Source organism: Dermacentor silvarum, chromosome 3 (genome assembly GCF_013339745.2).
Source record: "Dermacentor silvarum isolate Dsil-2018 chromosome 3, BIME_Dsil_1.4, whole genome shotgun sequence".
Lineage (NCBI taxonomy): Eukaryota > Metazoa > Arthropoda > Arachnida > Ixodida > Ixodidae > Dermacentor > Dermacentor silvarum.
In genome coordinates this window covers 173,688,076-173,706,016 of record NC_051156.1, presented here as the reverse complement: position 1 = coordinate 173,706,016, position 17,941 = coordinate 173,688,076, and the positions used below count along the sequence as shown (strand labels likewise).

At 45.8% G+C, this 17,941-nt stretch overlaps 1 protein-coding gene across 2 annotated transcripts in view; it reads left to right on the top strand.

Annotated features, from left to right (window-relative positions):
• LOC119446111 (uncharacterized) overlaps positions 1-10,105 on the top strand; it is a 31,607-nt gene extending 21,502 nt beyond the window's left edge. The window contains exons 4-7 of one of the 2 annotated variants that reach the window (XM_049663909.1): positions 4,781-4,912; positions 6,190-6,285; positions 6,980-7,072; positions 9,868-10,105. In XM_049663909.1, coding sequence (XP_049519866.1) covers positions 4,781-4,912; positions 6,190-6,285; positions 6,980-7,072; positions 9,868-9,984 — 438 coding nt within the window. In that variant the 3' untranslated portion in view covers positions 9,985-10,105. Of the gene's footprint in view, positions 1-4,780; positions 4,913-6,189; positions 6,286-6,979; positions 7,073-7,475; positions 7,615-9,867 lie in introns of those variants that run through there. The other variant, XM_049663910.1, reaches the window with a different exon arrangement.
• The last annotated feature ends 7,836 nt before the right edge of the window (positions 10,106-17,941 follow it).

Genomic DNA, 17,941 nt, shown 5'->3' with positions numbered 1-17,941 from the left:
TGATCCTTCCAAGAGAACCTTGTTAAAAAATATATATATATAAGCCTTGGGCAACGCACGTGAAGACAAATGTGGTAGCTGAAAAATGTGCTCCTTATCAACAGATTTTATGTATATCTTCTGTTAGTCTTAAAGAAATCTACTTCTTCTTTCTGGGGTTTTACGTGCCAAAACCAGTTCTGATTATGAGGCACGCCGTAGTGGAGGGCTCCGGATTAATTTTGACCACCTGGGGTTCTTTAACGTGCACTACAACGCAAGCACACGGGCGTTTTTGCATTTCGCCTCCATCGAAATGCGGCCGCCGGGGCCGGGATTCGATCCCGCGACCTCGTGCTCAGCAGCGCAACGCCTTAGCTGACTGAGCCACCCCGGCGGGTAACGAAATCTACTGTGACTTTTTGAACATGTATTGGTACACCTTTGTCGTACGTCATATGGGGTATTTATTATCTAAGCACATGTGTTTCGCCGAGCGGCTGGCGTGAGTACTGTAAGCGGAGCCTTTGTGAAAGCGCCGATGACGAATGTCATATTTTTGTGTGAGGTCATGGAGCTGCATCCAGACGTTCATGGTCATCGCGGAGTACCCGATTCAAGGTAAGCATACGGAGCCATTGTCTGGGAAGCTGATGACAATGCTGCTCACACTTCTGGGCTTTGGAATGTCACGAGTGTTACGCCATGGAACAGGTCCACAATGACAGATCTCGAAAATTTGAGGCGTTTGCCATATGTATGTATGTATGTATGTATGTATGTATGTATGTATGTATGTATGTATGTATGTATGTATGTATGTATGTATGTATGTATGTATGCATGTATGTATATATGTATGTATGTATACATGCATGTATGTATGCATGTATGCATGTATGTATGTATGTATGTATGTATGCAGGCATGTATGTATGTATGTATGTATGTATGTATGTATGTATGTATGCATGCATGTATGTATGTATGTATGTATGTATGTATGTATGTATGTACGTATGTACGTATGCATGTACGTATGTATGTATGCATGTATACATGCATGTATGTATGCATGTATGCATGTATGTATGTATGTATGTATGTATACATGCATGTATGTATGTATGTATGTATGTATGCATGCATGTATGTATGTATGTATGTATACATGCATGTATGTATGTATGTATGCATGTATGCATGTATGTATGTATGTATGTATGCATGTATACATGCATGTATGTATGTATGTATGTATGTATGTATGTATGTATGTATGTATGTATGTATGTATGTATGTATGCATGTATACATGCATGTATGTATGTATGTATGTATGTATGTATGTATGTATGTATGTATGTATACATGCATGCATGTATGTATGTATGTATGTATGTATGTATGTATGTATGTATGTATGTATGTATGTATGTATGTATGTATGTATGCATGCATGTATGTATGTATGCATGTATGTATGTATACATGCATGTATGTATGTAGGTATGCATGTATGTATGTATGGTATGTATGTATGTATGTATGTATGTATGTATGTATGTATGTATGTATGTATGTATGTATGTATGTATGTATGTATGTATGTATGTATGTATTAACAATTTCACGTGTAACCAGAAAATGGTAGATGCGACTTAATATGCAGAAGTTCCCATGGCACACGCAGTGCTGGCGGATGCACACGTCCCCCTCCCCCCTCCCGTTTACAGGTGTTCGTACATTCAAACAAGCTCGGGCGTGGGTCGCACGCGCTTTTCGATCCACATCTCCGGATGAATTCACATGCAGCCTTCAGCCGTCCTTCGCCCGCGAATATCTCAGAAGTCATACGTGACCTGCGCCTCGAGGACGGTGCTGAGAAGTCCGCTAACCGCAACGTTGGCTTCACGCGCGGTGCGCATGCGAAGAGGAATCGGTGCCGTAGGCAAACACTGCTACCCGTTGTATTTTGCGAGACTCTCTCGCTTTCACGTTTAACCGACGCAGAGGGATCTGCGCTGCTGAGAGACGCGCAAGGTCGTCGAGCCAAGACGTGAGAACTTTCCAACTGCAAGTTTCCTCGGTCCGCGCGAGCGCTTGTTGTTCTGACGACAGCGCAAATTGTCTTCTTATGTTAATGCGTTCTCGACCGTGTACTGTTGCTGCGTGCCACGATGGGTATGCATAACAAGCTTTGAGAGAAGGCTTACAGAACTTTTCGGAAGCTGAAAACTAGAAAAAAAAAGAAACAATTATTCCTTGAAATTATTATACAGTCCAAGCGACAGTTTTGGCACCTTTTCGGAAAACTGAGTGTCTTTGTGTATTACGTAGTAAACATGTGAATATCATGGGGGCGACCGTATGATCAATGTATGCATAGCTTGCTGTAGAAAAGCAAATGCTCAATTGGTGACATCGATAACGACCACCAAAAACATCGTTTAACGTAAAGCGAAGAGCCCATAACAGATATGGATGAGAAAAAAATAAAGCTAAATTCCATCGTGACCTCAGCGCGTGCACTTGAGTCACATTCCGGTGTATAACGACATGCCTCAGTTTCTGGCTGCAGTTTAGGTGCGATAAAATGTAGACAGCATGATTCTTTCTTTTTGTGCCAAGGACATAAATTATTTTAACTTTTTGCAGACGTTCCTGCCGTGGCGAGCGTGGCGTCTGTAGTACGAAATGGCGGATTAATTGTAGCGACCGGTCGCCGATTCCATGAGGTCTTTCTCTCGCACAAAATGTTTGTCATTAACCAGGTGGCTTACCTAATATTTTTTTCGCTGTCGCAATTGGCTAACACAGGTTCTTTTAAACAGCTCTAGCACAAGAAATGATTTATTTATTGATAGATGCATAGATGATAGATGGATAGCTAGTTTGTTCGACCGACCGACCGACCTACCAACAAGAACGAACGAACGAACGAACGAACGAACGAACGAACGAACGAACGAACGAACGAACGAACGAACGAACGAACGAATGAATGAATGAATGAATGAATGAATGAATGAATGAATGAATGAATGCTGACCGACTGACTGACTCACTGACTGACTGATTTATTTATTAATCATGACATGAATTGGTGAATTAAGTTGACCAATTAAGTTGGTGATTTACGTCTGAAAGCTTCTCAGGCTATGGGAGACGTGCTCAGCAGTAGATGACCATATATCGACTGAGAGAGAGAGAGAGAGAGAGGGTTGGAAGGAAAGAAAGGCAGGAACGTAAACTAGCCTATTTTTTTTTCAGTTTTGTTACCCTACACGTGGAGAGAAGAATGGGGGAGTGAAAGCAACTGAGCCACCGAGGAAGATCAGCATACAAACTGATTTGCGAACCTGGGCCCTTATGTCTTGTCGTGATAAAGCCAGTTATGACCCGGTAACAGCAAAATTCAGATGGGCAGTAGCGTATTGCGACAGTATGTAACAAAAATAAAAAAAGGGCTATTTGATTTCTGAACAAAAATGGGTTTCTAGAGAAATTGCGGCCGTTGAGTGCATAGGATCAGTGAAAGTAGTCATGAATACGTTTGCAAGTATATGACATTGAAATTTGTATTAGCGAGTCGTCGCTGATCTCCATAGTTTGAGTCAATAACCCGGTCCTAGCGTTCTTTGCTTATGTGGAATGTCCTACTGGTTTGTCAGCCATATGTTTTCTCTGGCGGTGCAAGTTAGAGCATTCCTTTGAACACTTTGCAAATCGAACGCTCATCTGGCTGACCTCCCGGCCGTTCTTCTCTCTGCTATATCTCTCTCGCCGTCGATGCAGCCATCGCTCACCACTGAAACATGCAGGGTAGCCTCACACGTCACGGAAGTATTAAGTTTAGTCACGAGAACCTCATGCATGTAGGGTGCGCTAAGGATTCATAAAAGATATAAAGAACTGAGTTGTAGTGTTCAACCATAGATGCACGAGCGAGGAGAGCCGATAGGCTGGCATATGCTGCCTGAAACAACGCAATCGAAATGAATGACAGGCGTGCGCCGGTTCAAAACATCGTGATTTCTCTGCAATGAAACGGCGACACCATCTGTCACTACGCGGTGTGTTTTTCCGCGTTCCTTTTTGTTTTTTCCGCTGTGACAGGTAGCGCTGCCATTTCACTGCAGTGTCAACGCGAGCGCCCTGTGTGTGACCATAGGTGAGGCCTTCATCCCGCGATATCGAGAACCAGTCTCAAGAAAACCGCTGAGATAACGCCCTAACTTTGCTGCCGAGGTGTGACTAAGCGTACCGAAAGTCTACAACATCATTAACTTCCCGTGAAGGGTGCAAACGGTTTCGAAACGGCTACCTGTTCAGTCTAAAGCGGGCCGAATACCGCCATGTCAGGCAATGGCGTAATTTTCGTTGCATCCGGATGTCAAGAAAAACCACTCCTGCGGTAAAAGATGCCAGACTGCGACGTCGCCACGACACCGAAAAATATTGGTGACTTTCGACATACACTGCTCAAGTGGTGCAACAGAGCATGGGATCGGGCTAGTTTTTGTTCCATGGTACCCCAAATCACTGCGCGCAACCGGAGAGGGACGAGAAGGGACGACGACAAACGCTGGGACAGCCGCCGCACGTCTTCGTCTCTTGTTCTCGTCTCTGTGAGTTTGAGCCTCGTGATACCTGCACTATATAGTATCAAGCTATTCGGTGGTGTACTTTCATTCATTCTCCTCTGCGCCTCAACTCCTCCCCCCCCCCCTCCCCGCCCCCTTTTCCCTCCAGTTAAGTACCTATACAGAAATGCAACTCGTTTACTCGTGCTTTTCAGTTGGGCCTAAACACCTTCGCAGCCAACTTCGGCAACCCTAACCCATGCGTGGTCCAGTGCCGGACGGCCTCGGGTAACGTTTGGACGGCAGCCAAGCCTTGGGGCACGCCCTGCATCTTGCACGGAGAGCAGGTATACACTTCGCATATGCGCGTGCATGAGCTTTGCCGTCGCTATGGAACTGGTTTTGAATGCTCACTATAGCAGACTGGAGAGTCGAATGTTTGAGTTTTAGGTATTCGTTAGGTGACAGATTCTTGCATATTTCGGAACCCGGGGAATGTTGATCCTATGTACATATGCCTACATAAGGTAGTCGACGACGCGTTTGTGGTGAAAATGCAGTAGATATTCCACCTCCCCCGTTGTGGAGAACCAAGCTCGCTTTCGTAGGGCCATGATATACGGCCAACACACCATGCATATATGTCAGCAAACCACATCAAATGCAATAAGACCTGTAGCAGAGCACGCGTTCGCCACGGCCTTTCTACGCTGGCCCCCGTGTCTAGCCTTGACTGTGGCGGCGGGAACCCAATGTGCGCACATGGTTGTCGGCATTATGGAAAGTGTGTGTTGATGTCCTATGTGTGCAAATAGTAAATGGCATAGGACAAGTGCTTTCTCCTACAAGACTGTGCATATGAGTTTTTTCGTATTTTATTGCGTTTGCGATGCTGGGGACCAAAGGAAACTAACTGACAGGCGAAAACGCTCATAAAAGCCCCCCCCCCCCCCCCCCAAAAAAAAAAAAAAAAAAGACAAACCTTCTTTCAATTCTCTCTTGGATCGCAATTGCCACGAAACCCCTAACATAATACTATTTTTAATTATTTTTGTACGTTCGATTTCCTTCTCGTATTAGGCTCGGGTAACAATGTACTCATGCAGGGTTTTCAGTCATCGTTGAATTTAAATGAAAAAAAAAACGGGCCTTCCCTGGTCGTATATTAATTTAATAAAGGTTTTCCTTTGTCGTGGTACCAAAAGTAGCCTTCAAGTTATATTCAAGTGGTGAATCATTATGTGAACAATGACCCAGTGCGGTGTCATTGCTTAACTTAAGAACAACTGAAGTACAACTTAAGAAGACAGGAGAGGCCTAGCCCAGATGACCGCAGCGCAGCAGCCGATTTCCTCCGCGACTAAAGAAATAGTCCCGCTGACGCGACTCGCCTCGGCTTGAAGCGCGGGCTTCCATGTTCTCCGTCGGCGGGGACACCGGCCGTCCGGCTGATGACACAAGTCTTTAGTGCGCGCCCATTGGTGGAGGCTCGTATGCATCCGCCTTTGAGGGGGCAAATGCCGCTGCCTTCTAAAGTTGTACCCGACTATAGTTAAAAATTCAGTATCGCGAAGCAAGCGAAAACTCTGCCTAGTTGTGTGACAATGATTCCCCTTGTATGCAGCGGTTCTGCGCGGCCAACGCCTGCGTGCTGAAGAATGACTCATACGTCGAGTACTGCCGTCAGAACTTCCAGACGGAGAATGCAGTCATTGCGCTAGTAAGTATGAATGATGCATCATATCTTTTCAGAAACCCGTATGAAACTGCAATGCGACCGCACGGGTCTCCATGCACATAATCATAATACATCCTTTCGTATGTATAGCGCGTCTCGCGAAAGCCTTAATGCCTTTAAGACGCGAAAATACAATTGAGAACGACTCATACCGAGAAGGAATTAGTGACTCGCTGCGTTTTATTGCTGATAAAGGTCACATCACAACTAATTTGGCAAAAGTATTGCCCTTTCGGCCCTGATGGGCTTAACACAGACTTCCTTGTCATGCCCAGTGCGTTTTAGAGCTTTAGCAAAAGTGAGCGTAACGCTATCTGTTTTCTTGCGCTTTCTTGCGCAGTTGCATGACATTTGGGTGTTTTTATTGATATTGAGATGAGAATTTTGTTCGTCACGTGAGACTAAGGGCATTAAATGGTAATTAACTGAAAGGATACGGTTTGAGTATCTTAGTATGTCTTCAACTTTTCAATGAAACGCTTAAATATACAATCATGCTCAGTCGCACATAAAATCATGCGATTAAAATGGGCCCAAATATGCGATGTGCTGACACCGTGGTTATAGCCTTGTATTTCCGTGTCCTTGCCAAGTGCGCGAGACTACGTGTGGTATCACTCCACCATCGTCAACAGCGGCTGCAATGTGTTGCTTTTACGTTGACCTCTTCTTATAGACCCCATACATGTGCACACTCGAGTGTATTGACATCACCACTGGAATTGTCCTCAAGGTGAAGATGACGGACGGCAGCCCGTGCCAAGCTAATGTAAGTCGTGGAATGTGCACAATCGACTGCTCCTTCTCGCTTAATGTGTTTAATATCTCATATTACTGGAACACGGAATAGAGACAGTGCTTTCTGAAGTTTTGAACCATCCCGGACCTGTTGATCCACTCAAGAGTCGTTGAGGGTCCCTTCTGCGCTATTAATTGTTGCGCTAACGTATAAGTCGAAATCAGACGTCAAGTTTCAGACGATATACGTAAATGCATGTTATACTTGCACGTGCCCGGATAACGTTTTAAGCGTATTTATTTTTCTGTCAAATTATACATTTGACGAGGAACGTAACGAAGCAGACTGTAAGAGTTATGTGACTGACAATGCATGCAATAGAAGACAGCCAAAATAGCAAGTTCCACTTATCAGCAACTATTTCTTGCTGCAGACTTGACCTTGACAGATGTGGAGAATACAGCTTCATGCAGGCGTGTCACTTCAAGCGTATTCCAAATACAGACGACCTGACCGACTTTTGGTCCACGTCACTAAACAACCTATCACAACCTAAAACGCAAGTATACGATTTAATGCAGTAATAATATATGAGAGACCTAAATCGTTACGCAGAATACTCGCGGAAAAATTCATTCTTTCATTGACAGCGAGAACAGACAGCGGGTTAGCTCGCTCTCATTGATAGCGTGACCAATAGACCAATGTATAGCTATAGATGTGGCTGCTGCTGGAAGTGGCCATTACGAAGTCTGTATTATGGGCATTACGAATATTATTATTTGCCTTTCGAACTGTAACGGCCGATAACGCTACATGTGATGACTGGGGTCTCGTGGAGACCCTTTATCACGTCCTGTGTGACTGCCCTCGCTACAGTGAATAGAGACGATCGCTCGTGACTGCTCTAGTTCACGTTGATTACAGGTCATCATCAGAACAAACTATTTTCGAATGACGACCTCGTAAGCCACCACGGAAGAGGGCGACGAAGTCGAAACTAAAATTATTAAAAACAGCAAACCTGTACAAACAGCAAACCGCAAACAGCAAACCTTTGTGCTTCACGTGATCCTGTGCGGCGATCGTCTGCAATGAACGCGACCGGCGGTGATCGTGTCCCCCTCCCCTCTCTCTCTCTTTAAGTTCTTGTAGATGTTCCTACTTCCCCTTTCCCCAGTGTAAGGTAGGAAACAGAATTTTCTGTTTTTGTTAACCTCTCTGCGTTCCTCCTTACTGTCGTCTCTCTATGTCTGTCTGTGTAGAATCTCAGTCAATTGGTACTATTTCTTTCCTTAGATTCCATTCGGTCCTAATCATTCGCTTCTCCGACCAGCTCGTCCTCGCGATAACGTATATCGTGCAAATCAACCAGAAGGTTGCGGGACAAAAGCCAATCAGGCTCTTTTCTCAGTTGGCATTCTTATGAAACCTGTGTTTTGGTTTTTACTGAACTCCTTTCTCCACACTATCACGAGCCACTACATCTATGGAAGTAATTATACAGTGAGGGGTAGACCACTGCGTGGCAATTATGTTTCAAGTGGTGGTAGCATGCTGTCTTGAGACGGCTGATTTACCACAGGGAGCTGACTTGAGTTGTATAGGTATGTGCTGTATTTCCTTATTCAGTAGGCAGGGCAGTGCTGTAATATCTATTTTATTTTTTTACCTGTTCGGCATACGATTAACGGTGTGCAAACGGCGCTTTTTCTACATGTGTTTCCTACACTTTGAAATTATATTTCGAAGAAACCATGAGTAACATTTACAGGAAACTGAGAGGGAAATTTTTAGGTATCTCATGAGTTGAGAAAGTAGGCATTGCCAGGAAACAAGCTAGGGGATTGCAACCAGTTCGCTACAACTGACGTCCACTAATGAAAGACACACTGCTTGTACGTATGTACCTTGTCGATATATTACCCCATTTCGCCAAAAAATCTGAAAGAGAACTCAGGTGGTAAGCGACTCTGGATGTAGTCGTCGCTGCATCAGGAATGCTTTCAAAGCTCTTCTTGTAGCCAAGTCGCATTGCGATAGAAAGCACTCTGGGTCGCAGCAGACGCCATAATAATTTTTAGTGCATGCAAGATGCGGTGTTGTTAGGTCTCTTCATGATGAAATATATTTTAATTTCCAGCAGTGAACATTAATGACAAGTAATGCTGTGGGGCATCTATCCTATTCCAAGTTCAGTGTTTTCTTTTTGCTAAAGCTTGATTCTCATGAGGGACCGGATCGCTGTTTCAGTCTACAGACGAGCGTGATGTGGGTGAGTTGTAAGAGATTGCGTCGTTTAGCTCATCTGCTGCGCCATCGTGTGATTCGGCCGCACCAAGGCACCTCATATTCGTCCGCGGAATTTGGTTCGTCACGCCAACCCAAATTGAAAGACAGTGAAACACGAACTAGGTCAGTCGTATGCACGAAAGTGATGGGAAGTTTGATAAGTTAGTCTAAAATAATTAAATAAACGATGTTTAATTATTTATTTACTTATTTATTTCTTTTAGAAAAAAATACCCCAGAAAAAAAAAAGCTACACCGCTATAGAGTTGAGCATCCAAGTCACATCACAGTGTTCTTGTTTTTTGTTTAAGGTAACGAGTACTCATCCACATAATTAAAACATGTCACAGATAAGACACTCAAAACATTGTTACTGCACGTCATTTCCTCTTTTATTTTGTTTTGGCCTCCGTGCATTCTTTAGCGACTCGCAGCTAGCCGACACAAATAAGTAGAGAAAAAAATTTGCCCATCCTGGATTACATAGATCCATAATGGTCTCGTCTTATGGCTTGTTTGTTTGTTTCGCACAGACTGGCCGGGGATACGAGAGGGGTTTCTGCTACAGCGGCGCTTGCACTGTCGCCGTGGTGCCCTACGTGCGACGGCTCCTGCCAGGTTACCACAGGCTCGGCCTGCTGTTCGGATGACGACACCGCCTTCGTGACACGGTGTTTCTCTAGACGTGTCAGCTCGAGCTTCTTCGCCGTGGGCTCTGGTTGTCAGTGAGAAAAGAAAAGAGAAAAAAGAAAACAAGATCGTGTTCTGCTGCTTTGGCGTAACTTGTCTGCTTCGTGCATAGCCTCTCCGTTCGGCCTGACACTCGGCGACCCACCAGAAGGACACGCAGGTTGAAAGCGTATCCGAGTGGCACCCGCTAGAAGTTTGAAGCCACTGGTTCGCTAAACCGCGACGTTTGCACGCTCCTAACCTCCCCTTTTAGTTACTGGATGTCGCGGGTGTGCTGTCATATGAGTGGTCAGCAAATACATGCATGCGATCGGGTGGCTCATTGCAGGCAAAGTTTGACCAGCTCTCTAGTTGCAGTTTTGCATCATTTAGCGAACCTCCTTGTTCCGCTGACTACGTATTTCTCTACAGGAGTACTATTCCATGCCGAGGATCTGAATTTTTCGGCGACAGATGGGGAGCCATCAGTACTCTTTCATTCTCAGGTTATTTTTCTTCCAAGGACTGACCGAGCACATTTTCACTTAGACTTAGGCAATCAGGCGAGAACCGGCGTATTCCTACACATGGCAAATGATCTTATAGAAAACCGTACAAATGTGAGTTCAAGGGAAAAAAATGTGTGTCTCCCCACATGTCGCTGATCTTCCGCCGTGCCTTGTTTTGAATATCTTTTGCAATATTACATCGGCTGCTGCTTTCGTACAGATCGAAGCTCCCAGTCTACCTGCTCCCACCAAAAGCATATTTGACATGACCATCACAAAGACCAGGGATCTATCAAACGATTAAGCTACCCCTCTGTAGGAATGGTAGAATAAAGCAGGTTTCCTGCTCCTAACGATGTCTCCGCCTTGTAGTGGCCACAGTTACGGCTAACTGAATACATCCATGAAGATCCAAGTTTTATTCACCGACATCTATTGAGGCGCATTCCTTACATACACAATTTCATACCTCAACCTAAGTAAGCATCTTTGCGCTTTGATTACTTGTATACAGGAAAGTCCTCAGGACATGTGATAAGGTGGCGTTAGAGACTTTTTCCATCGCTCTTTCTGAACACGATAACCTAAAAAAATTGGTTAATTTTTACGCTACCAGTTAATAAGCGTTAATATAATTGTCTTGTAAGACTCGGTTTGCAGAAATTAGCCAAGAACAAGAATTACGGAAGTTTTGATTTACGTTGCACCTTGTTCGCAGCGACCCACAAGCGTCCTCTCCGAATAACCCTTAATGTAACTAAATTTTGCAGAAAGCAAGATCACTAAGCAGTGACCTTCATTCTGTCGTCACTCGTCAGCCGTGGTCGAGGAACCGGGAAAGCAGCCTCAGACGCCCACGCGTAGAAGCGTTACAAGCACAAGCTTTTAGTGCCGTCGAAGCTCGCGCATATTAAGCAAACTCAGAATTAAAAGTCTGCTCCTCGCTTCGCGTGGTTGCAAAAAGCTTAGCGTGACCAGCCTTCTGTGTGTGTGAAGCCTCCTGTGTCGAATAACCGAGTGGACAGGGGATAGCACTAAAAGCTGTACACGTTCTGCGGTGACTGCCATTGACCATGTTTCCAAAGAAAAAAAAAAAGAAAAGGTAATGTCAATGCGGGCGTGTGGGTATGCTCGAAGAGATAATCGGCATGGAAAGCGGGATGCGATAGTCAAGACAAAAAAATAATAATAAAAAAATAAATAAAAACGTGTCGCAACAAATATTTCGATAGGATCCGTTTCGTTAGATATTCGAGCCTCCCGCAAATCCTCGCGTGAGCATCACACAAAGAGAGAAATGCGTGTCGTATCGGCTACAGTTTATTCTAAGAGACTGCGGCCCCATGAGAGAGAGAGACAGAGAAGTATGAAAACTGGAGAGGTTTAGTTAGCGGCATGCCTAGCGTGCCGCCAAGTAAACCAAGCGAATGCCAGGTAAGCTCTATGCGAATGATGTCATACATGAAATGATACACTCAGGATGTGCGACGGACACATAACACAGGCATAGCGTACGTACAACATAGAGAATTAAGGTAGGTTCTTGAGATCGGATTCTGAAAGAAAAGGTAAAAACACCTTCGCAGCGCGGGAAGCACTCACGACACAAGTTCATTGTCTAAGTAGACACATGTAGCTAAAGGTGCAATGTCTGTGGTTCGTACATTTGGACGGTATTCTTCAGAGTGTAAAGGGGCTGCAAAATCGCATTAGGTGCACTATGTCCTCTCGTACATTGCATGCAGAGCAGAGGGGCAATCCTATCCGCAAAATTTTATGCAAGAAGTATATTTTGTATTGGCAAGTAACGTTCAGACTAATGTGGTGCGGGCAAGGAGGGTTCGAATTGAGAGCTAGTGAGAGTATAACACAACGACGCGGAGTGTGTCACGTAGCTCTGCATAGCATAGCGTGCTCCAGGATTTAGCGCATCTTGAGCAATAAATAAATACATCTTGAATGCATTAGATCTCGCTGCGACTTATCCGCTAGCGGGACAGATTCTTGTTGCTGGATGAGGAGTGGTTATAACATCGTTTCTCGCAACTCTGCACAGCCTGATTTGCATTTTCGTGTCCTTGAAGTTTAGTCGGCGTTTATTACCTCAACGAACCACGACAAGTAACCGACGCTAAAGCTACAAACATCGTCGTAAAAGGAACTGCGCCAGCGAATAACAACGCCGACTGAAAACGATAACTCTCGGTGATGAAGCGCTAAACTGCAACGCTTTAATGGCGTTCTACGGTGCGTAGACATTATTTCTCAGGACTTATCAGCTGTTTTCCGGCTCAAAAGTTACAGCGTTGTGTAGGAGGTTCATGGAATGCGAAAGCGCAGTTAAACTGGTGATGTTTTTTTTTTTTTCTAAATGGGTGAAAAAATGCATTGACCATTAGCCTTTAGTTCAATGGCGTATTATTCACACGTCCTTCGAGTGATGTTATGCTAGTGTTTTTTTACACGCACGTACCCACACGCACACATGCACCTCCCTCCCCCCCCCCCCCCCCCACACACACACACACACACACACACACACACACACACACACACACACACACACACACACACACACACACACACACACACACACACACACACACACACACACACACACACACACACACACACACACGCACACACACACACACACACACACACACACCCGCACCCACGCACCCACACGGGTACACACACAGCTACATACACACACACACACGCACGCACGCATGGACGCGCGCAGGCTCAAACACAAACACACGTACGCATACGCGCGTTCCAGTGTGTTTTTAATATGCGGTCACTTGTAATGTTGACAGACAAGCAAATTGCACGAAAAGTGATTCAAAGCGCATTCCATCGTATATATAAAAAAAAAGCGAGCGCCGACGGGCGCGACACGCACAAATTAAAAGTGACAAAGTGAAGTACCTCTGTGTGAAAACTATCCTCCGAACCATTGGCACGCACACCACAAGGATCATTGCAGCACCCCGACATTGCACTATATTGAAATTGACTGTATCGCTCATTCTATACGGCTGTGTACCTCACCTAAATTGGGAGCTATATGGCTGAAAATCACGCAAGCACGTGGCGCAAGGCAGGTCATTCAACAGCAAGAGCGTAAAGAAATTAGCGTTGAACACTGAAGGAAAACCCTCGAGCTGTGGCGAAAGCTTTAGCAATGAAGTCCGTGGGGGGAGAGTGAGAAAAAAGAGCAATACTATGTTTTTACAAGCTTGTTTGATCAGGGGCGTATATCGCTCCCATGCATGTTGATTCGAACAAAATAAAATTGTAGGCGCGGCCATTGAGACGCAAGTGGGGCGCAAGGATGCGCAAGTGCGCCGATTAAAAGGTAAGCTACAGAGCTGCAAGATAGAGGTGCAAATATTGCAAGCACGCTCGCATTTAGTATGCGACGTATATGGCACCGTTCGCGCCCGCACAGCGTGCGACCGCGAGCGCTTTCACGCCTGGAACTTATCCTTGCGAATTTTCTGTGAATTTCAGCGAATTTTACGCGAATCTGCATGCCGTCTAGCAAAAACGTTTCCAAACGTGGGTATTGTGTGCAGCGCAAGTCATGCTGATGAAAGCGGAAGTGTGGCCCCGGGAAGGGTTTACAGAGGAAAACAGGTGGTCTCGCCCAGATGTATGCAGCATACGATGATGATCTGGGATTTTAATGGCGCAGCAGCCGTTCGGGCTATAATGCGCCGAGCGCATGATTTAGAAGTAGCGCACTTCTTCTTTCTGGAATTTTACGTGCCAAAACCAGCGCTTAGTTATTAAAATGTAGCAAGTTGGCGTGGGAGGAGGAGGGAGGAGTAGATTTTAATGAAGAGAAGGGAGGAGAGGTCGGCCTGGAGAGCGTGTCTCTAGCCGGCTACTCCTCCCTGAGCTAAGGGGAAGTGGTAGATATAGGGAGAGGTAGGTGGCAGGTGATTATGAAATGGTACAATGAGCTACTATGTACACGTTGTCCAATACGCGGATGTGCGCTGAATGTATCGGCGAGTGTACGCCACACCGAGTCGTAATCGATGGATGAGTGTTTCCTGGCCTCTCCGCATCCGAAGTGGAAGCCGGAATCGCAAACTATCGTCAAGTATATGGAGGCGCTCTAGCCGATGTTCGGGGTTGTCCCATTGTCGTGCCATAGAGGTTTTGATGGAGTTATGGAGCAAGGCGTTGATGTCTTACTGGGGAAAAATTAAGTTTTATAATCTCCTCGTCAATGTGTGCCATTTTTGCCTCCGCGTCAGCCTGCTCAGTTCCGGCTATTACACAATGGCCATAGGAATCCACTGCAGCATGATGGTATGCCAGGATTGAGAAGCCTCAGGAAGCAGAGTCATGATGTAAACAAGAGGGCTATATGTGCTTCTGTGATTCACATAATTTTTCATGAGTTGAAGCACTGGTTTTGAGTCACAGAACACTGTCCGTTTCTCGAGACTTTGTTGCAGTATGCGGCGGATTGCTTCTCGAACGCCGGTCAACTCAGTTGCCGTGGACGATGTTCTGTGCCCTACCTTGAACCGTTGTATGATCCCCATTCCAGGTACCGTGTAAGCTGCCGTGGAAGAGGTCTGCGTAGCAGAACCATCCGTAAAAACTACTTCGGTATATCTGTACATGTAAGCAATGTAGGATAACGCGAAATGCTTGAGCCCGGCAAGTGGCATTTTCGACTTCTTCGTTATTCCGGGTATTTAGAGTCTCACCGTCGGCTTTGCCATCGCTCAGAGTGGAACTTCCTGTATTTCATGCGGTGCGGAGTCCGACGGCAGCAGATCTTGCTGCGACCAACACTACTTCTGAGTAGGCGGCGTCAGGCCGTATGCTTGTGACGTTTGTTAGTGGATGATTCCTGTGCCTAGTCAGCAGTCTTAGATGCACTCGCACTGGCCTATGTTGTAGATAAACCCTAGCTGGACACGCGCGTGCCTCTCCAATGGTGCCCCATGTAGAAGCACGTCGTGGTAGCCCTAGTCAAATTCTTACTGCGCGAGCCTGAGCACTTTCAAGTGTGCGGACGGCAGACGTACTAATCCGTGAAAGAACAGGTGCACTCTAGTGGAAGTATCCAACAAAAAAGTGCCTGGTAGAGCTGCAGAAGAGATGATTTGGATGGCTGCCACAATTTTCCAGACATATGTCGAATGAGTTGAGCAAAGCTGTCCAGCTTTTTTCTTAATGCAGAGATATGCTTCGACCAGCATAAGTCACGGTCGATGGTGACTCCAAGAAACTTTTAGTGGGTTACCGAAGGTATCATCTTCTCGTCAATCATAACGGGGTAGCAGGCCATTGACGTCCGTGTAAATGCCATGTCTGCACTCTTTGTCGGTGAGAGCTGTAGCCCACGTCTGTTTAGGTATGTCGACGTTATTCACACTGCACGCTGTAGCTTCGTTTGTACTTGTAAGCGCGTTAAGCTCGTGCTCTATATATAGATGTCACCTGGGTACACATTGAGTCCGAGACTATGCCTATGAGTTCTTTGACGAGGCCAACGAGAACATGATTAAATAAGGTTCGGCTCCGTACACCTGCGATAGACGGGTTGGTTCCTTGTATCACCGTCTAGAGTTGTCATAAATATCGTTCTCTTTTGAAGATAGCTGGCTATCCACTGATTGCAGACGGCCACCAATGTCATATTCTTCAAGGCATTTAAAATTGCATCATGTAGAACATTGTAAGTGCACCCTTGGTATCAAGAAAGACAGCAGCCGTCAATCGACGGCGACCTTTCTGATGTTCAACAGTCGTAGGTCAATAACGCTGTCGATTGACGACCTACCCTTTCGGAAACCTGTCATCGCGTCTGAATATATATTACGCGTCTTCAAAAAACTATTTAAGGCGCATCAAAGTAATGCCTTCCATGGTTTTTCCTCTACAACTGGCAAATGCCACAGGTCTGTAGGTAGGAATGTAAAGCATGGTGTAAACGGCCAAGCAAAAGTATAAAAGCATGGAAGGTGCTACAATTCCTGTAGGGTTCCTGCGGCCCTAAATTCATATGGCACAAGCGGCTCATCGCTCAATAAACGCTTGGGATGGGAAGGAATTCTTTGTTCGTAAAAAAAAAAAACTTTGAAATATATTTGCCACCATTTTTCTAAGCCTGTATCCAACATACGAACGCGTTCGCGCCCGCAGATCATGTAACTACGAGCGCTCCCATCCTCGCGAAATTCCTTAAAATTTGGCGAATGTTAAATTGAATTCCCGCGAATCACGCACGAATCTATACATATATATGTCGACTAAAACAGAGCTTTAGACGCGGCACATTGCGCTTACAGAGCAACTCGAGCTCGCGAAAAGTGCCCTTGTATGGCCACGGGAAAGAGCTATACGACAGCAAACAGACTGCTTTCGCAGAGATCTTCGCACTTAGTATGCGACAGAGGGAGTGCATTGACGCCCCGCAAAGCGTGCAACCACGATCGCGCTCATTTCTCGGGAATGAGCCTCACCAACGCAACAAGCGCGCGCGCGCGCTGCAAATGAGATAACATAAACGCGTGTATAGACCGACCGGGCCGTTGGCCTCTCGCGAGAAAAACGAAACGACGCAAAAACGCCAATTTGTTTGCTCTGTCTCTCTCTCTCTCTCTCGACTATCCCGTAAAAGAAGAAAAACCAGCTCTTCCGAGGCGTCCGCTGGCGCCTTCGGGTGCGTGCCTCGTAGGCTTAGTCACACGTGCGATCCCGCTACCAGCTAGGCAACTGTTGCCCGCTTGCGTGTACAGGGCGGCGGTCAGGAGACTAACGAGGCCAGCCGAGCCTTGCAGTACTTAGCGGAGAAAACGACCGCCATCTACCAGCCTGCCAGCCGCCGGTTCGGTCTGCCAAGGACGCCGGTGCGCTCCTCTATACGTCGTCGTCCGCGGGCGCTCGAGAATTAATCACCATCCTTCCGATAACTTGCCGTGACGGCACTCAGTTCGCGGTCTATATAGCTACCGCTTCTTGGCTCATGGTTTCTGCGCCTCTACCGTCATGGCTGTGACCGTTACGGCTGCGGCATTAGGAAAAGAAAAACGGTAAAATGAAGTTGTGATGTCTTCTGTATAGAGACTTTATAAATATACAACCGCAGTTTACCGAGATGTAACGGCGTCCCTTAATGATTTTGTGGTGCTTACCTGGCACAGTTTGTAAAGACGGGTCGGACCCGACTTTGGTCGTGGGGCGTCCTATCTGATAAAAAACAGATGTGTCCGTTGCGTGTAAAGAATGTAGTTATATTTCGCGTATAGCGTGTGGAACTGCTTAAATCACTACCGAACGAACATTGTAGTAAAGCCTTCATGCTAACACTAACCCTTGATATTCAACTACAGTTACAACTACAGCTCAAGCTCAGCTACACTGTTGCTGAACTTTAAAATTTTCACGCAAC